This window comes from Oncorhynchus tshawytscha, linkage group LG03 (genome assembly GCF_018296145.1).
Source record: "Oncorhynchus tshawytscha isolate Ot180627B linkage group LG03, Otsh_v2.0, whole genome shotgun sequence".
In the NCBI taxonomy this organism is placed as follows: domain Eukaryota; kingdom Metazoa; phylum Chordata; class Actinopteri; order Salmoniformes; family Salmonidae; genus Oncorhynchus; species Oncorhynchus tshawytscha.
The window spans coordinates 23,972,854-23,994,392 of record NC_056431.1 but is presented as its reverse complement, the minus strand read 5'-3'; the positions used below and the strand labels follow the sequence as shown (position 1 = coordinate 23,994,392).

The window sequence follows — 21,539 nt, the reverse complement described above, 5'->3', positions numbered from 1 at the left end:
GTGTGTGTGTGTGTGTGTGTGTGTGAGTGTGTGTGTGTGTGTGTGTCATGGTTAGAGTGCACTAGCAATGGTATAGCTAGCCACGAAAAAGAAAGAAAGCTCTTGATTCCAGTCAGCCCGCCTCAGATTTGCAGGTTAACAACAGAGAACGGATTAGAGAGAAAGACCAAATGGTTGCCGACTCCAAGGGCATGGAACGAGTGGCAGACTGGCGGTGCAGAGAAAAGGAGAGCTCAGAGGGGCGAATGCCTGAATGCAAATCTAGGCTGCGTCCCAAATATTCCCTATATAGCACCCTACTTTTGACCAGAGCCCTTACAGTGCACTACATAGGAAATAAGGTGCCATTTGGGACACAGACCCTAAAGAAAATAAGGATTAGAAGATGTCCTGACGGTCCTGACGGAGGCAGAATTCCACAATGCCTGGGCCGGACTAAAGAGACTACTACAGCAGCCCCACTGCAAGGGCCTCTGATTCACAGTTCACACCAGTGAGTGGATCCTATCAACGGTATTCTATGCGACTTGGTAGTTGAACGTAGTAGCGTTAGCAAGAATACACAATGCACTTCAGAGGCACACTCTGCCAACACGAATGGGTAACTCCCTGATTCTTCTGAAGGGAGGACACAGAAAAACATATCTGGCTTTGGTTAGCAACAAAGGTGGTCTGTCCTCCAAGGTGTGAATGAATGACTGCCACAATAACCTATTCAAAATTCTCCAACCAGACCAATATAAACGACGATGACATTAAAATATTGATTGAGTGTTCTGAAGTTGGGGAAAATCCCTTCTATAAATGTGCTCGCACGAGAACAGAGTTTGGCTAGGGCTTGACAAGTAGCTCACCCTTCATGCTTGAGGAATGCGACGATAATGCACATAATGAGGATGGCGCGTTTCCTGAACACGGCCTTCAATGACATAGCCAGATTGGTGTGTGCTGTAGCCAACTCCTATTGTCATTGTCATCCAAGGACCATATGAGGTTGGCAAGACCACACAAACAGATCTGGCACCAGGCTATCAATGACATAGCTGCTAGATAGATACATCAGGGTCTGGTCAAGGTTTCCACGGTCAACAGGGTGGAGCTCCATTCTTATGAATCTCAGCCAAAACAAGTAACAACTCACCCATCCAGCAGCCCACAGGAAGTAGGAAGGAAGCTCATGGTTGGACACTGTTGGCCATGGTGTGTGTGTTTGTCCTACTAGCAGAGCAGGGTAATGGATCAATGCAATGGCTCTAGCTCTTAGACAACCACAGTTCTAACCAGTGAACATCACCTCACCTGCATTGTGACACAACTACCTCCTCTCATGAATTGCCTGAGAATCTGGGTAATTCCATCTTCCTTCTGGGGAGTTTTCGTTTTGAGGATCTTACCTATCTGCCCCCGGCCGCTTTATTCTTTACTGGGAGTGTTATTACTCACACAGAGGTAATTGGCCAACAGGCTATTACACAAAATAGGGCCTGGTGATTGTCGGGTATGTATGATTCAGAGAGAAAGTGCATTGTCCTCTATTTCACAATAAACCTATATTCATGTATTCAAATAGAGCTGCTTATCTGGCTGTGTGAAGTGGAACATTAAAATAGCCACTGACACTCTCTTAATTGGATGGCACCAATGGCTGTGCTCTGGTCTTCAGTCTAAAAGTCCTTCACTCGCCCATAATTATACTTCATAATAGTCCTTATGCATTATGATGACACATGAAAAGCCATCGAGGCGAGGAGGCATATCCCGAACAATGCGACAATCCATGCAACTCTGATCATCTCTCATCTGACAAATACAGGGTTACGGTGTGTGTGTGTGTGTGTGTGTGTGTGTGTGTGTGTGTGTGTACGTGTACCCGGAATGCACAACTGCACTCATACTCCTGCCACATCCGTTTTGACCGGTCACTGTTAAACACTCTTATGCAAAAGCCCACTGACAGAATACTGTTTATAATATCCAGTGGATAACTTTGTCCTTGAACACTAGCTCTCCGGGACAACACAGTCACAGATTGTAATTTGCACATTTATAATCATAGCACTTCAAGAGTAAATAAATCAATCTGGCCAGATGATGAAGTTGGCTCCTGCCTGCACTTTGGCTCTGCACTTTTGATTAAAGGGCATCTGATCACAGTAGGCTAAATCACAGTACTCATGTGTATTCATTTACAGATCAGAAGGCACCTGGGTTAAAGATATATGAACCATGAATCCCTGCATTAGAACTGGGCTAGTCAAGATCAAATGGCACAGAACAGAAGCCATTCATTATCTGGTTGATGGGTGCTCATGTGATAAACCGGTTGAGGGGAAAACGGAACGGATGCCAGACCGGTGACCTCATAATGTAAACATAGGAGGGGGGGGGGATTACCTCATCAAGCGCGCTGTATTAATTATTATTAATTTAGTTTTGATCGAATGGACAGTGTTTGGGTCAGGCTGTTAGAGACACTAGTCATACATTTGTTGAGAAACCTGTTGAGGAAAATCCAATGATTTAAACCCAGTATATTCTCATGTGTTGTTGTTGTTGTCATACGGATTAGAGAAGAATTAACAGCGTGGCAGTAGACTAGGCTGTATTGTGGAAGTAGACTAGGCTGTATTGTGGAGCCTTTTTGGACGGAAGCTCTGCTTCCTCTAGTTCCTTCCTTTTGACTAGGCTAATAATCAACATTTAGACAGATCGTCGACATGTGTTGTTACACGTTTATAGCGTGGAAATATCCCGTATTAGACTACTCCACACATAGCCTAACAATGATACAGATGAGAAGAAATTAAACTCGTTTGATCTCAAACAATGTCGCATTCACACGCACAGCGACCGTGCAAATAACCGATATGATGATCATTCGATTAAACAAAAAGTTTTGTCGGGAGATAAGTGAGAAACGTGAGAAAGGCCACCAAAAAATCCTCAAATTCATTGACAGGTCGAACAACAAACGTTTCAACGCGCGTTAAATGTCCACGAGGTTCAATAAAAGAATAGGTAACTTACATATTGCTTCAGGCAACGCATTTTCCACCAAATCGGTGTCGAGGTCTTTGCTTTGCATTTTATTCATTCAATCATGCGCTTTTCGGCTCGTCCTCTCCCGACCGTATGTATACTCATTCCTCAGACAGAAGGGAAACTTGGTTGAGTCACTCTAGTTGCTCACCAGCGCGCACAGACTACCCCTATTTCCAAATGGAAAACGCTGGAGACGCACCGGGTAGGCAGCACTCTTTCGGAAAAAAACGGTGCCACACACAGAATAACAATGTGGTTGGTTTGGAAACTATTTTGGCTGCAATACCATCAACGTTCCTAAATTTCTTAGGATCAGAAAGATATAGAGGGGGAGGAGAGAGGGGAAATAAGTAAACCCACACAACAGCTGACGGTATGCTCATTGTACGGACAGTCGGATGTTGGCCTCCGGATCGGACTGTTCCATAGCCAGTAGGGGTGTGAATATGTTATGGAGCACGTTTATTTTCAATCTTTATACCGCATTATCTAATTCACAACGAATAACATATGTTTTGTATTATTATGTTGTAATTACCTATATTTGAATATGTACATGTTTAAACGTGTTTAATCAAATACTTCACATATGATACAAATGTATACCCCTTTCATTCCAAATGGAGCCAGCCGTCTATAAAAGAATACAACCTCTGGTCCATTCCAGTGTAAAGTATTTCAATGCTTTTCATGTGTTGAATGCCTGACCACTGCTTCAACGATGCTATAACCCAAACAATATTGAAAACAAATGTTTTTAAATATATTTTTTAGAGGTCACATATGGTAGCCTAATTATTATACTATAACCCCCTTGGGTTGTGCCGTGGCAGAGATCTTTGTGGGCTATACTCCGCCTTGTCTCAGGATGGTAAGTTGGTGGTTGAAGATATCGCTCTTGTGGTGTGAGGGCTGTGCTTTGGCAAAGTGGGTGGGGTTATATCCTTCCTGTTTGGCCCTGTCCGGGGGTATCATCGGATGGGGCCACAGTGTCTCCTGACCCCTCCTTTCTCAGCCTCCAGTATTTATGCTGCAGTAGTTTATGTGTCGGGGTGCTAGGGTCAGTTTGTTATATCTGGAGTACTTCTCCTGTCTTATCCGGTGTCCTGTGTGAATTTAAGTATGCTCTCTCTAATTGTCTCTTTCTTTCTTTCTCTCTCTCGGAGGACCTGAGCCTTAGGACCATGCCTCAGGACTACCTGGCTTGATGACTCCTTGCTGTCCCCAGTCCAACTGGCCGTGCTGCTGCTCCAGTTTCAACTGTTCTGCCTGCGGTTATGGAACCTGTTCACCTGTCCCAGACCTGCTGTTTTCAACTCTCTAGAGACAGCAGGAGCGGTAGAGATACTCTTAATGATCGGCTATGAAAAGGCAACTGACATTTACTCCTGAGGTGCTGACTTGCTGCACCCTCGACAACTACTGTGATTATTATTATTTGACCCTGCTGGTCATTTATGAACATTTGAACATCTTGGCCATGTTCTGTTATAATCTCCACCCGGCACAGCCAGAAGAGGACTGGCCACCCCTCATAGCCTGGTTCCTCTCTAGGTTTCTTCCTAGGTTCTGGCCTTTCTATGGAGTTTTTCCTAGCCACCGTGCTTCTACACCTGCATCGCTTGCTGTTTGGGGTTTTAGGCTGGGTTTCTGTACAGCACTTTGAGATATCAGCTGATGTAAGAAGGGCTATATAAATACATTTGATTCAATTTTATTTTATTTATTAGTGCATCACCTGGTAGACTACCCTATCAGGTGACGCACACGGACTAACAAAAAAAAAACACAAACTATCACACACACACACACACACCTCATACTCACACACGGAACAGCAGCGATGGCTGTGCATGTCATATAGAGAGACATTGAACCACTGGTCACTTCTCGTTTTAACACTGAGTATTTATAAACTGTATTCGCAACATTGCTCATTCTAATATTTATACTACTGTACTTTGTATTCAGCTACATTGTTTATACAGACCACATATGTATTAATGTAATGGATTATTGACATAGTTCACTCTAATATAGCCTAGGAGGAGTATTTCTGTCTGTAATAAAGCCCTTTTGTGGGGGAAAAACTCATTCCGATTGGCTGGGTCTGTCTCCCCAGTGGTGGGTGGGCCCATGCCCAGTCATGTGCAATCCATAGATTAGGGCCTAATGAATGTATTTCAATTGACAGATTTCCTTCTATGAACTGTAACTCAGTAAAATCTTTGCAATTGTTGCATGTTGAGTTTATATTTCTGTTCAGTATATTTTGGCACACTTATTGTCCTGCTATTGACCATGAAAAAGTGAAACCTGAAGTATAATTCACTCTCCAGAAGTGTTTAAATACTCATCTCTCGCCAGGGGCGCAACTTTGGATTTAGAAGTGGGGAGGACATAATTATATATATATTTTTTTATCCAGTCGAATAAACACTCCAAACAGACTACCCGACCGCTCAGAGGCGTCCGCATGGGCCTAAAGCACACCATTGCCACGTTTGGTATCACATTCCAATTATAAAACTGGGGGGGACAAAGATGCCATTTCAGAATGTGTCCCCTTCCTCGTCCTCGTCCCCAGTGAAAGTTGCTACCCTGTCTCTGGCAGAAATTAAAATGAGACTGCTGTCTAAATTCAGTTGTTATTTTATGTTGGCATGGCCAAAAGTCCGGCTAAGATGTTGCCCTATGATTAATGCCTTAGTCTTAGTCTGCACAATTTCAAAACAACGTCAAGACACCACAGTGACCACTCTCTCTGGAACTACACGTTTGTAGAAGTTTGTGAAAGACCCCAAAAGTTCAAGGCCATCATCAATGGAAACTGACCATATAAAATGCGACATTGCACCATGTGAGAATGATATTCTCTGAACACATGTTTTGTGCAAAACTCTCATGTGTGCATCTCAAGTAGGCCTAGACTGACCCTAGTCCCTAGGAATTATGTTACCAACATGCACAACCTAAATCTCTTGACCTTTGACTCAGGAGTGGTGTGTACACTCACTTTAATTAGGATTCTCATCACAGTGTGTAAAAGATGCTGATTCCTTCGACCGTTCCAGTCTGAAGGATTAGACATTTGCTGGGGATTTGGACTGTGAGGGCACATGCAGTGAAAACAAGAGAAGAGGGTGCACAGCAGCACAATTATTGGCACATGGTTTAGCATACCAACACACAATAATTGGCATGAAACATGTTTCTCCTTTATAAATCAAATCAAATTTTATTTGTCACATACACATGGTTAGCAGATGTTAATGCGAGTGTAGCGAAATGCTTATAGTAAAATAATGGAACATTTCGGCAAATTATATGATAAAGTTATCTTTCACACATTGATATGATATATAACGTTCTTTGTAGAGAGACAACTCCAGTCAGTGTTCTTGTGTGTGAATCTGACCTTTTGTTTTACTGTGATGGATCTGATTTATATCAGGACTTGTTAAACAAGTTCCACCCAAGATAAGAGTTTTTACTGCAATGTTTGCGCTTACAGAAACAACATGCCAATCTGTGCCAAAACAATGCTGGAGAAGTATAACAAAATGAAACGTCTTCACAATTCTTTCGTATGTTCTAATACAGTATTCCAATCATATTTGTTGTGCAGTCTAATGGGGCTTATAAGGTCCTTTAGCTAACGGCGACTGCATGCCAAATAGAAGCAGAGTGGAAATACGTGTTTAGATTTCTTGATTTCATTAGTTCATCGTGCTACTGAAAAAGATACCAAATGTACAAGCTTCTCCATAATGGATCTCTCCACTCGTTCCAACTGAAGCACTCTATCCCCCGCCTGTAGATTTCAAGGAGCATCTGCCAAGGAGGGGGCTGTGATGGGGGGTAATCGGCACACATGAGAGGGGACCCCCCCACACCAAAAGAAAAAGACCCAGTAGGGCTCTTTTGTGCAGCTGTTCAGTCGTTTTAGCACAAACCCCAAGAGCCACCTGTCACTGCAACTAGAAAGGAGCTTGTGTGTGTGTGTGTGTGTGTGTGTGTGTGTGTGTGTGTGTGTGTGTGTGTGTGTGTGTGTGTGTGTGTGTGTGTGTGTGTGTGTGTGTGTGTGTGTGTGTGTGTGTGTGTGTGTGTGTGTGTGTGTGTGGGGAGCAGGGGGCTTGTGTGTGTGTCTGAGCACATGCTTGATTGTTTGTTTGCATATCTGGCAGTTCATTTTTTGAAGAGGGAATTTCAAATGAAAAGAGAGGAGACAGAGATATTCAGTTGGACTTGGCTTGGGATGAATCCCGAAACCTATTCAACAATCTTTCATTTGCTTTATGATTTGGTCCCAGTAGTATACCCAAGAGCCTTTTACAAAGATAGGAGATGAATAGGAGCAAATGAAGCACTTTCTGTTGCCTGTGGAGGTCTTTACCACATATACGAAATGAAGATGAATTGAAGACAGATGTGAAAAATAACCTATAATAGGATCGAGGGAAGAGCATGACGTTTCATTTTCAGGAGATGAAGAGTAAATTAAGAATGTATATCCTTCTGCCTTGCAGTCAGGCATAGGTTCATGTACAGTGGAGAGCAATATGCTTATAAACGTGTGAGATTACTATTAAAAATGGGACAAATACTTTACATTTGATGTTATTAATTTGATATAACATAAGAGCTCATGTTACATAGACTGGGTTGGAGATGCTCATAGCTCAATGTTGCACAGTGCAATAATCTACAACCATGTTGGCAAAACAGGTTGACTTCGTATGTTCTCTTTCTGTATACTAGAATGTGCTACTGTGAGTGCTGCAAGCTGGAGCCCTAGAACATTGTACAGTTAGACCTTTCAGCATGACTTCCCTGCATGCAGTATTTGGAGAGATTTGGGAGTTTAGTGCAACGGTTTAAAAGGTTTATTCATGACCTCTTTAGAGCTCCCTGTTTTGGCTTTGTCATTGCAATCCCAATGTTTCTGCTAATATATCAATTTTTCTGTACTCGCACAGAACAGTAAAGAGCAACTTGCCATGGGTAAATGAGGAACAATGCTTTTCTCAATTACCTCTCTCCGTGATAAACTACTCTTCATACTTTGGACTGCGTTGTAACTACCCATGGCGAAACAGGGATGACATGGCATGTGAACAATTCGATCAACAGTACAAAAGCACTCTTTGCTTATTTCATCCTCTTTATTCAACTTGAGAAAACTTTTAACATCCGTGACTGTTTCACATGGACTGTAGCTGAACAAATGTAACATTTTCAAAACATAGCTTTATTTGTCACATGCTTTGTAAACAACGGGTGTAGACTAACAGTGAAACGGTTACTAAGGGGCCCTTCCCAACAATGCAGAGAGAAAAAAGAGAAATAGTAGAAAAAAAGAGAAAAAAAGAGAAGATTAAAGGATCAGTGTAGAGTTTAGCACACAGAACAACATTGTGTTTATGCCATTTGAAATGTGTCAATCTTTGCACAGGAAGCAATGGAAATCTGGTCCCGGATCTGTTTGTGCTGTATAACCAACTTATGGTTGTTATCAAGGCTATAGAGCACAAACAGATCTGAAACCAGGCTAAAAGGATCTCATTGGTTTCATCACAGATTTCTCGGTTGTGATGACAAGAAAAACACACTTTTAAAGAAAGGTTTGTAGATTTGGCCATTCTATAGGCCCATAATACATAACTGTGACAATAACAGTCGAAGTAATATAAACGTTTTAGATGGTCTCCTACCTGGAAGTTACTGATTAAGCTTTTTCATTTTAAGAGCCTTTTTCTACTGCCCTCTCAAACCCAAGCTTGAGGGAGAAAAGTAGTCCTTTCATTCTATGTGCTGGAGCACACTTCTTTTTAGATCCCCTTTTCAAGAGATCTGCAAATGCACCTAATCTTTTGTACCCCCTCTTTCCAGGGTATTCAGACCCCCCATCCTTTCATCTGTCTCTCAATGACCCCACACACGCAGTCACGCACAGGATTAATTTTTTGGATAAATCTTTTGAAAAACACACATTTGCTACAGCCTTCTAGTGCCAGTGAACTTATTGCAACTGATTATCTTGATAGATCCACTGCACACCCAGGGCATGACGTAAAGTCCTCACTCTGTCTTAAAGAACATGGGTATGACTGTTTCTCTGTGCGCTGAAGTAATGGTTGGTGATAAGGCTACACAAAGGAGTCAGTGACATTTGTTATAAAGTTGGCCTCCAAAAATACAGTACCAGTCAAACGTTTGGACACATCTACTCTTTCCAGGGGTTTTCTTCTTTAAAAAAAAAAAATCTTTAAAAAAAAAACTAGTTTCTACATTGTAGAATGATAGTGAAGATCAAAACTATGAAATAATACATATGGAATCATGTAGTAACCAAAAAAAGTGTGAAACAAATCAAAATATATTCTTCAAAGTAGCCAACCTTGAATGAGTAGGTGTGTCCAGACTTTTGACTGGTACTGTACATGAATAACAAATGAATACAGAGTCATCTTATGCAAGATTACAAAAATGACACATTCGCAACTGTGTGTAAAAAGCCAGATTCTTCTCTGAGGAAGAAACATTAGATTAATTGGCACAAGTGCAAATTATGATTAGACGCCGTCCCAAATGGATTAAGTGTCTTCCTACAATGCCCAAATCTAATTTATCTCGGGGTAAAGAAGACAAAACACTGTTTGAGTAGCTCCAACTACTGAACAGCGAAGCCACCTGATTGTTCCATAACACCTGTAAAACAGAAACACAAGTTGTCCTATGAAAGAAGCTTTGAACAATGAATAAAAAATAATTCCATGGTTGAATTACATTGGGTTGACTCGATTACATTCAGTTGACTCACCTTATTTTGGTGGAACACCCTCAATGTACTTTTAAAGGTAGTCTCATCCATGGTCCATTCTATACAGCAGTATACTTCTGGCGTTCTCTCTCTTTATTTGCTTGAGCTGACAGCGTGATAGGAAAATGAAAGGGCCCAGAAGAAAGCACACGGTTGGAGGAGTCAGGAGGCCTATGTTCTTATAGAAAGCATTTCCATGTGGTGGTAATGAGCCATTGGAAACAAGGTGGGGGTAGAGAGGGAGAAAATGGCCTGACATGAGGGCTTCCATTAGCTTTCTGCATGTAAAGGGGTCAACATAGAATTCGCTAGCAGGGCTGGCAGAGCTTAGCGCAGTGTCACAATGGTCGTTTTTCGTCACACGTTTTAGGAAGCGTCTGTGCAAACTGGTGAGACATACGAGAGCCTTTACAACCACTCAATGCAGTTGTATTCGGACAAACACGCAAAAGACAACAGCTGGAAGGAGATCAAAATCAAATCAAATCAAATCAAATTTTATTTGTCACATACACATGGTTAGCAGATGTTAATGCGAGTGTAGCGAAATGCTTGTGCTTCTAGTTCCGACAATGCAGTAATAACGAGCAAGTAATCTAACTAACAATTCCAAAAAAAACTACTGTCATACACAGTGTAAGGGGATAAAGAATATGTACATAAGGATATATGAATGAGTGATGGTACAGAGCAGCATAGGCAAGATACAGTAGATGATATCGAGTACAGTATATACATATGAGATAAGTATGTAAACCAAGTGGCATAGTTAAAGTGGCTAGTGATACATGTATTACATAAGGATGCAGTCGATGATATAGAGTACAGTATCAATGTAGGGTAAGTAACATTATATAAGGTAGCATTGTTTAAAGTGGCTAGTGATATATTTACATCATTTCCCATCAATTCCCATGATTAAAGTGGCTGGAGTAGAGTCAGTGTCATTGACAGTGTGTTGGCAGTAGCCACTCAATGTTAGTGGTGGCTGTTTAACAGTCTGATGGCCTTGAGATAGAAGCTGTTTTTCAGTCTCTCGGTCCCAGCTTTGATGCACCTGTACTGACCTCGCCTTCTGGATGGCAGCGGGGTGAACAGGCAGTGGCTCGGGTGGTTGGTGTCCTTGATGATCTTTATGGCCTTCCTGTAGCATCGGGTGGTGTAGGTGTCCTGGAGGGCAGGTAGTTTGCCCCGGTGATGCGTTGTGCAGACCTCACTACCCTCTGGAGAGCCTTACGGTTGAGGGCGGTGCAGTTGCCATACCAGGCGGTGATACAGCCCGCCAGGATGCTCTCGATTGTGCATCTGTAGAAGTTTGTGAGTGCTTTTGGTGACAAGCCGAATTTCTTCAGCCTCCTGAGGTTGAAGAGGCGCTGCTGCGCCTTCCTCACGATGCTGTCTGTGTGAGTGGACCAATTCAGTTTGTCTGTGATGTGTATGCCGAGGAACTTAAAACTTGCTACCCTCTCCACTACTGTTCCATCGATGTGGATGGGGGTGTTCCCTCTGCTGTTTCCTGAAGTCCACAATCATCTCCTTAGTTTTGTTGACGTTGAGTGTGAGGTTATTTTCCTGACACCACACTCCGAGGGCCCTCACCTCCTCCCTGTAGGCCGTCTCGTCGTTGTTGGTAATCAAGCCTACCACTGTTGTGTCATCCGCAAACTTGATGATTGAGTTGGAGGCGTGCATGGCCACGCAGTCGTGGGTGAACAGGGAGTACAGGAGAGGGCTCAGAACGCACCCTTGTGGGGCCCTAGTGTTGAGGATCAGCGGGGAGGAGATGTTGTTGCCTACCCTCACCACCTGGGGGCGGCCCGTCAGGAAGTCCAGTACCCAGTTGCACAGGGCGGGGTCGAGACCCAGGGTCTCGAGCTTGATGACGAGCTTGGAGGGTACTATGGTGTTGAATGCCGAGCTGTAGTCGATGAACAGCATTCTCACATAGGTATTCCTCTTGTCCAGATGGGTTAGGGCAGTGTGCAGTGTGGTTGAGATTGCATCGTCTGTGGACCTATTTGGGCGGTAAGCAAATTGGAGTGGGTCAAGGGTGTCAGGTAGGGTGGAGGTGATATGGTCCTTGACTAGTCTCTCAAAGCACTTCATGATGACGGATGTGAGTGCTACGGGGCGGTAGTCGTTTAGCTCAGTTACCTTAGCTTTCTTGGGAACAGGAACAATGGTGGCCCTCTTGAAGCATGTGGGAACAGCAGACTGGTATAGGGATTGATTGAATATGTCCGTAAACACACCGGCCAGCTGGTCTGCGCATGCTCTGAGGGCGCGGCTGGGGATGCCGTCTGGGCCTGCAGCCTTGCGAGGGTTAACACGTTTAAATGTCTTACTCACTTCGGCTGCAGTGAAGGAGAGACCGCATGTTTCCGTTGCAGGCCGTGTCAGTGGCACTGTATTGTCCTCAAAGCGGGCAAAAAGTTATTTAGTCTGCCTGGGAGCAAGACATCCTGGTCCGTGACTGGGCTGGGTTTCTTCCTGTAGTCCGTGATTGACTGTAGACCCTGCCACATACCTCTTGTGTCTGAGCCGTTGAATTGAGATTCTACTTTGTCTCTGTACTGGCGCTTAGCTTGTTTGATAGCCTTGCGGAGGGAATAGCTGCACTGTTTGTATTCAGTCATGTTACCAGACACCTTGCCCTGATTAAAAGCAGTGGTTCGTGCCTTCAGTTTCACACGAATGCTGCCATCAATCCACGGTTTCTGGTTAGGGAATGTTTTAATCGTTGCTATGGGAACGACATCTTCAACGCACGTTCTAATGAACTCGCACACCGTATCAGCGTATTCGTCAATGTTGTTGTCTGACGCAATACGAAACATCTCCCAGTCCACGTGATGGAAGCAGTCTTGGAGTGTGGAGTCAGCTTGGTCGGACCAGCGTTGGACAGACCTCAGCGTGGGAGCTTCTTGTTTTAGTTTCTGTCTGTAGGCAGGGATCAACAAAATGGAGTCGTGGTCAGCTTTTCAGAAAGGGGGGCGGGGCAGGGCCTTATATGCGTAGATATCACGGATATCACATTTGATCACTGATACTGATATCAAAGAAACATGGAGAAAGCTTTGGGACCGGTATGTTTGCAAGGGTGAAGGAGATGAGGAGTGGGGCTGCCGCTGGTGTGTGTGTCCCACCGATTGTCTGACACCTGGATTGGTTCGTGTTCACATGAAACACCGTCAGACAGACACCAATAATATGCCAAATACGGTATGTGCTCTTGTCAAATCCAATCTAATTGCATTGGTCGCATACACATATTTAGCGGATGATATTGCGGGTGTAGCGAAATGCTTGTGCTCTGTCATGCAGCCGGGTCCTTTTGTACAGTGTGTGTGTTTCCAATCCTATGTAGATAGACATAGTTAGATTGTGTGGAATTTGCTCTTTTCTGGCTGGGAGAAATTGTGAGTGGGAAATATTCAGTGTTGTTATCATACTGATTATCAGGGCTAGTTCAACAATCTGAAATAAGACAGTGTGGTGTGTATGTGTGCCAATTAGACTGAGATGTTTATAAAAATCTGTAATTTTGAGTAAGCACTTTAACTCAAAAGGAGCCTATGAAGATATTTTAAGATTGCTTGCAATTTTTCCCAATGTATTCGCCATCTGCTTATAGGTGGTGGTGTGGGGTGGTGTTTTGGACAGCCCAGAAACAGAGTTTAGCCCTGATGGCCCATCTACATCTTCATTGCCCTTTGGTTCGCCATCGCTCTGCCCGGCCTGGTTTGTCACCTCCTCGGCCCTTTTCCCCAACGCCCAGGCCCTTCTCACCAGCATGTTTTTTTTATATTGACTTATTTCCTAATTCATTTCCCCTTTCATCACACTTTTCACCTGTGTATTACATTGTTTCACGTTGAACTGTTTTCCTAAATAAATATCAAAAAGGTCTGCAAATGTATTTGTCTGGTTATTTACACTAAGATATTACTGTTCTGAATCAGACACTCAGTAAACTTCTACTGCTTTGTATTGTACATGAGCTATGTAGATGAGGTTAATGTATTGGGGGTCTGTCCTTATTGCCTACAGCTGGACACTCATTCTCACCACTGTGCCATAGCAATAAAGTAGCGTGTGTAGCGTGTTGATGACTGCGTCGTCAGTGTCTGCAGTGCAAAGGTAATTGTGGAGGGCCACGCAGGCCTTCACAATGGTCTCAGCTTTCTGTGGGGCAACCTCAAGGGCTCGTTCCAGGATCCTCCATCTTGCAGCAAGGATCCCAAAGCAGTTCTTTGAAATTGAGAGTGGTGGTAGTTGTAGATATTCTTGGCTTCATCAAGGCCTGAAGAAACTTTGAATAAAATAATTATTTCCATTAGTATTGAACAATGACACGATGGCTATCAAATGTGTTCTGTAACAACCGTGTGGCCATGCTTTGAACATAGGCCTTTATCCTTTTACTGGGAGAGCCAGATCCCTTTTATGCGAGACATATAATTATAACGTCTTTAATGGTATAATTGTCACATCATACTGTATGTACAGTACAGTCACATGTATTTAGCATATCTTACCTGGATATGGTTGCACTAGGTTCACCATCAGAGGGGATGCTTTGTCACCTACAAAGACGTATGGGCTCAGTGTTTGGGTCCGTCGGCAAGCACCCTGGCCTCGGTAGCGGCAACTGGCCAAACTTTCTCCAGACTATGCAGCAACGTTGATCATGGTGAAGCCCATTTTGCCAAATAGGGATAAGCAACAAAATCCTCCTTCAGGACATGCATCATGGCACAGCGCACTTCCGTGACTATGACACAAACTGTTGAGATTCCTAACTTACAACTCACAGCAATACTTTGCTGTGTGCTGCCAATCGCCAAAAGCAGACAGCCTTCCTGCATTAATTACAGGCAAGCTGTGAGTTCTCTCGCATACACGATGTGAGGGGCAAGCCGTTGAAGCGAGCCGTCAAATCTGGCAACAGAGAGCCAAAAGTATTGATAATGTCTTTCCTCGTCAATGCTTTGCAAAGGTTGGACAAGAGTCTTGTATTCTCCATCGTCCCCTCTTGTAGGTTTTCAGTTTTTTCTCCTCCTGAGTAATAAGAGCAGTTCAAGCTCTGGCTAGCTAGCTTTCATAAACAGGCATATGACACCAGGTCCCGAAGTTCAAATGTCGTTGCTAGCTAGAGTCAAAAAGAGTGCCTCGAGGGGCCTCCCGGGTGGCCCCTCGAGGCACTCTTTTTGTGGTTAAGGGCGCTGTACTGTAGTGCCAGCTGCGCCACCAGAGACTCTGGGTTCACGCCCAGGCTCTGTCGTATTGGCCGCGACCGGGAGGTCCGTGGGGGCGACGCACAATTGGCCTAGCGTCGTCCGGGTTAGGGAAGGTTTGGCCGGTGGTAGGGAAATCCTTGCCTCATCGCGCACCAGCGACTCCTGTGGGGGGCCTGGCGCAGTGCGTGCTAACCGAGGTTGCCAGGTGCATGGTGTTTCCTCCGACACATTGGTGCGGCTGGTTTCCGGGTTGGATGACGCTGTGTTAAGAAGCAGTGTGGCTTGGTTGGGTTGTGTATCGGAGGACGCATGACTTTCAACCTTCGTCTCTCTCCCGAGCCCGTACGGGAGTTGTAGCGATGAGACAAGATAGTAGCTACTAAAACAATTGGATATCACGAAATTGGGGAGAAAAAGGGGTAAAATTAAAAAATAAAAATATTTATTTTTATTTTTAAATGAGTGCCTCGGCCACTCTTGCTTGGTAAGCTACTCTGGCTTACCCCAAGCCCCCTAGTGGATATACACTACACAAGGCAGACTTCTTCTCTGGGTGTAACGCGGCAAAAATAGTCTACGCACGTAAACCATATAGCCTTTAGACTTCATTGCATCGCACACACTTCACACTGCACACAGGAAGAGGGGCCCCACCCTCCCTGCACACAGGAAGAGGGGCCCCACCCTCCCTCTCTCATCCCTCGCTTATTCACTCACTGCTCAGGAAAGGGCTTGATTTGAGAGTTGCAGCTGCACTCGCTTCACCCAAACACAGAAAGAGAGAGGGAGAGACCCTCAAACTCAGACACATGCATAATCACTAACAGGAACAAGTAAACAAGAAAGCAGGCCAGTAAGCAAGCAGAAACACACACATGCAATCACACGTCGCTCAATAAATTGCTACTGATTGCTTTGAGAGGCGAAGGCCCGAGGCCCAGCAGTTAATTAAGGAAATTGGGGAATAGGGGGGTAAATAAATGCCACTGAGATTTTGAAACTATCACTGAGGAAACAAATGAACAACAAACAAACAATAGAAACGCAGTGTAAATACAGATGATACATACTAATAGCAGACAGACAGATCACAGATCTTGCCATGAAATTATGGTGAGCCTTTGCAGGGAGGCTGAAAAGCGACTGATACCACAAAGAATGAAAAAAAGCCACACAAGATAACTTATCTACAGAAAGATAATACTCGAAACTCGCCTGATCTGATTATTTCTTTGTACAGTTCCCTTTTGAGCATTATACTCTTTGAGCATATTGGCTATGGTTGTCCCTGATGGGTAACGATATAGGCCACAAGCAGGGTTGGGTAGGTTACTTTTGTCATGCCTTGGTCTTAGTATTTTGTGTTTTCTTTATTATTTGTTCAGGCCAGGGTGTGACATGGGTTTATTGTGTTGTCGTATTGGGTTTTTTGTAGGCATTGGGATTGTGGCTGATTAGGGGTGTGTCTAGCATAGGCTTGGCTGCCTGAGGCGGTTCTCAATCAGAGTCAGGTGATTCTCGTTGTCTCTGATTGGGAACCATATTTAGGTAGCCTGGGTTTTACTGTGTATTTTGTGGGTGATTGTTCCTGTCTTAGTGTTTTGTATTTCACCAGATAGGCTGTTTCGGTTTTCATTATTTCATTTCGTTAGTTTTGTAGTTTCCGTACGTATAGGTTTTCCTTCATTAAAATATATCATGAATCATCATCACGCTGCATTTTGGTCCGATCCTTGTTCTACCTCTTCGTCAGAGGAGGAGATAGAAGAGAGCCGTTACAACTTTCTAAATGTAATCTGTTACAGTTACTAGTTACCTGCCCAAAATTGTAATCAGTAATGGAACTTTTTGATTACACAAGCTCAATAACTTAATCTTTCGTTCAGTTGCTTTTGGATTACCTAAAAGAAGACAAAAAAGGTTCCAACAAACACATTTGGTGTGTCATCATAGTTGTCTCTGGCTTGTGGTCAGACTCACTCAGGTAGAACAAACTTAAACTTGCACCTTTTTCCAATACAATATAGAATGTAATTGAGGAAAGAGAAAGGTGTCATAATGTATTTCTTCAAACATCCTTTCTGAAAAGTATCTGTAATCCAACTACAATATTTTCACTGGTAATGAAACTAATTACAGATACAGTTTTTGTTGTTGTTGTCAGATTACATGTAACTGATTACATGAAATCAATTACTCCCCAACCCTGGCCAGAAGATAGTTTAAAAAATGCTGTCATTTTGTAAAAAAAACAAATTCAGATAGCTGTGTGTGTCTGTGTGTGTCTGCGTGTGTGTGTGTGTGTGTCTGCGTGTCTGTGTGTGTCTGTGTGTGTGTGTGTGTGTGTGTGTGTGTGTGTGTGTGTGTGTGTGTGTGTGTGTGTGTGTGTGTGTGTGTGTGTGTGTGTGTGTGTGTGTGTGTGTGTGTGTGTGTGTGTGTGCAAGTGACTGAGAGGGCACTTGTTTTAGAGGGCGCAGTGCAGTGGCCACAGACCTATTCTGGTCTCTATTCCACAGAGCCTAGTGTCCACCGACACAATGAGTCTGGACTCTGAAGGTCAGCTGCTGTGAATGGCCGAGGTCATCAATGGCCCCTTAATGAAATAACAATAGCAGGAATGTCCAGAATGTCCCTGGAGAGCGTACGCCCAGCCAGCTCGTATAGTCTACTGAACATGCTATCTCTGAATGTTGCCAATGCTTTCTGTGATGCGTGGGTAGAGTAGCATCAAGGAAGCTTGGTCAAGACAATAGTTAGATGTCAGCCTATATGCTGGATTTCATGGTGTCTGAATTGATTTTCATGCTAACCTGAAAAGAATCAATTGCACAATTGCTGCTATACAAAACTATTGGTCAGAATAAGTGTTTGGTTAAATGTTTTTTTATTATGTGTTATAACCTGTAATACAACCCTGAAATACTTACGAGCAATAGACACTGATGTTTGTACAATGCCTTTGAAAATGATAAGTATAATTCCACAATAGCAGTCCATTGAGCATGTTAAGACCAGACAGATACATACGAGCTGAGTCATCCGAACACATGAGTTTGCTTTTAAAAGACAGGTCTGGACGTGCAAAATACCCATTTTGTCCTGATATTTGCTCTGGCTGCCCACCTCTGGAAGTGTTCCGGAACAATCAAGTGCAACGTGTCTCCTGTAATGTTTCCATTTTTATGTTGTGAGAGGATAGCCTAAATATCCTATAATTCACATTCTATACTATGTGTAAAACCGTGCAGGGGTGGGCAACTCCAGTCCTCGAGGGCCTGATAGGTGTCACACTTTTTCGCCATCCTTAGCCATTACAGCTGATTAATCAAATTGCATTCTAAACTGAAGATCATGATTAGGTGATTATTGAAGTTAGGTGTGTTAGCTGGGGCAGGGGCAAAACTGTGACACCAATCCGGCCCTCGAGGACTGCAATTGTCCACCCCTGTAAGAGCATATAGTCACAGGGCTCCATAATAACATTTTCAGTTGGTGACAGGGCTAGCTTTCAGTAGCACAGTGAGTTGGCAAGCTGGCCCAGTGGAATGCGGAAGTACCGCATGCATAGATGCTATCTGAAATACTCTAAGAAAATAGGAGATGCTAATCTGGTTAGCATCAGCTATAATGCCAATTAGAATGCTACGGGCCAATCTTTCCCAATTGAAAGCAGTTCAGCCAAGCCTGAATTAAAGCAATATTGATACAACATAGTTACATTTTGGGAGGTATTATAACTGTATTATAACTCCCTTCAAAATGTTGTGAATGATATATATTCATGTCATTACACTCAAAAGTGACTTCGTCTTCAACCTGTGAATACTAGCGATGCTAATAGCACAACCTGCACAGGAAATTTATATTTTTAAGGAGTATGCAGTAGCTTGGTAACGATACTGTTGTATCGGACATATCAAATAACATTCCCAGCTAATGAGAAAACAGTCATGGTATTTAGTTTGAGAGAATGAACAAGATTTAACAAGGCAACCATGGGGCTAATTTGAATGGTCTCCAATGCCATATTTTGAGGGATTTTTACATCCGTACACTAGTACAACCCATGTGACCACAGTGAAACGTCACTCCGTGATAAGGTATAGTTCCTCATGGAATAAAGTTTCACTGTGGCAGGGGAGGCTCCTCAGAGGAGGAAGGAGAAGATCATCCTCCTCAGTGAATTTCATGATAGAACATTTAAAACCTTAAAAAAGTTATCCTTTTTAGATAGAATTACACTAAATATAATCACGTCACCAAATTATTGATTAAAACACACTATTTTGCAAAGCCTCAACAGCATTCTGTAGGGTAGCACCATGGTGTAGCCGGAGGACAGCTAGCTTCCATCCTCCTCTGAGTATATTGACTTGAATACAAAACAAAAAAGAGCTCTGATAGGTTGGAGGACATCCTCCGGAAGTTGTCATAATTGCTGTGTAAGTCTATGAAGGGTGGTGAGAAACATGAGCCTCCTAGGTTTTGTATTGAAGTCAATGTACCCAGAGGAGGACAGACGCTAGCTGGCTACACCATGGTGCCACTCTACAGAGTGCTGCTGTGATATGAATATATTTAGTATAGTTTTATCTAAAAATAATAACTTCTTTAATGTTTCACTATTTATATTTTTATTAAATTCACAGAGGATGGTCCTCCCCTTCCTTCTCTGAGGAGCCTCCACTGGTGGATGGATGGCAACTTTGTTGTGAAACAGAAGGAGAGATGCTGCTTATAAACATAGCAAGGTGACTGGGGACAATTGTATGATTAAACAGTACAAATACGACCTACGCAGATCGGTCAAGATGGCGAAACAAGTATAGGGACAAAGTGGAGCAATTCAGCGGGTTGGACACGAGGCGTATGTGGCAGGGGCTTCTAACGATCATGGATTACAAAAAGAAACCAGTCATGTCGCAGACACCAATGCCGCCCTAGAGGACATGCTTATCACTTTTTTCTCATGCTCCGAGTATAACGACGACTCTGAGCTACCAAGGAGAGCCCTTGAGGACAACGAGGGTTACGTGCTTATGGTTTCCATGGAGAACGTATGTAAGTCCTTCAAACGTGTTAACCCTTGCCGGCCCAGACAGCAACCTAGCTGCAGACCAGCAGACATTTTCTCTCTCTAACTCAAGTCATTATCCCCACTTGCTTCAAGATGTCCACTATCATCCCCGTGCCCAAGAAAGGGAAAGTAACTGAACTGAAAGACTACCGACCTGTAGAACTAATTTCCGTCATCATGAAGTGTTTTGAGAGGCTAGTCAAAGACCACATAACTTCCTCCCTCCCAGACACACTCAACCCTCTCCAATTCGCTTACCACCTGACAGATCCACAGACGACGCAATCGCCATTGTACTGCTCACTGCCCACACTCACCTGGACAAAAGGAATGCAGATGTGAGGATGCTGTTCAGTGACTACAGCCCGGCCTTCCATACCATAGTGCCCTCTAAGCTCACCACAAAGCTCATGGCCCTGGGTCTGAACACCTCCCTATGCAACTGGGTCCTGGACTTCCTGACGGGCAGCCCCCAGGTGGTGAAGGTAGGGACCACTAAATCAAATGTATTTATATAGCCCTTCGTACATCAGCTGATATCTCAAAGTGCTGTACAGAAACCCAGCCTAAAACCCCAAACAGCAAGCAATGCAGGTGTAGAAACACGGTGGCTCCCTAGAAAGGCCAAAACCTAGGATGAAACCTAGAGAGGAATCAAGCTATGTGGGGTGGCCAGTCCTATTCTGGCTGTGCCACTACCTCCTCCACACTGAACCTCAACACGGGGGCCCCACAAGGGTGAGTTCTCAGTCCCCTTCTGTACTCCCTGTATACCAACGACTGCGTGGCCTCACACAGGTCCAACTCCATCATCAAGTTCGCTGACGACACGACAGTAGTAGGCCTGATTACCAACAATGACAAGACGCACTACAGAGAGGAGGTAGGCACTCTGACGGCATGGTGCTAGGTAAACAACCTCTCCCTCAACTTCAGCAAATCAAAGGAGCTGATTGCGGACTTCAGGAGTAACCAGACTGGGCATGCTACCATCTTCATCAACCGGGCCACCATTGAGACTGTCAAAAACGTCAAGTTCCTCGGCGTACACATCTCCAAGGAACAGAAATGGTCAAACCACACAGACACCGTTGTGAACAAGGCACGCCAGTGACACTTCAACGTCAGGAGGCGGAAGAAATTTGCCCTGACGCTGAGGGCCCTCAGTGTTCTACAGTAGCACCATCAAGAGCATACTGTAAGATTGCATCACAGCCTGGTACGGAAACTCCACCACTGCCGCCCGCAAGGTGCTACAGAAGATGGTACGCTCAGCCAAATGTACAGTACCATTGGGTGCACACTGCCTACCCGCCAGGACACCTATAACACCAGGTTTCGCAGGATGGCCAAGAGA

At 43.9% G+C, this 21,539-nt stretch overlaps 1 protein-coding gene across 6 annotated transcripts in view; it reads right to left on the bottom strand.

The window, feature by feature from the left end:
• The window catches only part of LOC112246613 (MAP7 domain-containing protein 1-like), a 64,155-nt gene extending 60,726 nt beyond the window's left edge, over positions 1-3,429 (bottom strand). For 5 of the 6 annotated variants that reach the window (XM_024415049.2, XM_024415053.2, XM_024415054.2 and 2 more), the window contains exon 1: positions 3,028-3,428. In XM_024415049.2, coding sequence (XP_024270817.1) covers positions 3,028-3,094 — 67 coding nt within the window. In that variant the 5' untranslated portion in view covers positions 3,095-3,428. Of the gene's footprint in view, positions 1-3,027 lie in introns of all 6 variants that reach the window. The other variant, XM_024415050.2, reaches the window with a different exon arrangement.
• Positions 3,430-21,539: the final 18,110 nt, after the last annotated feature.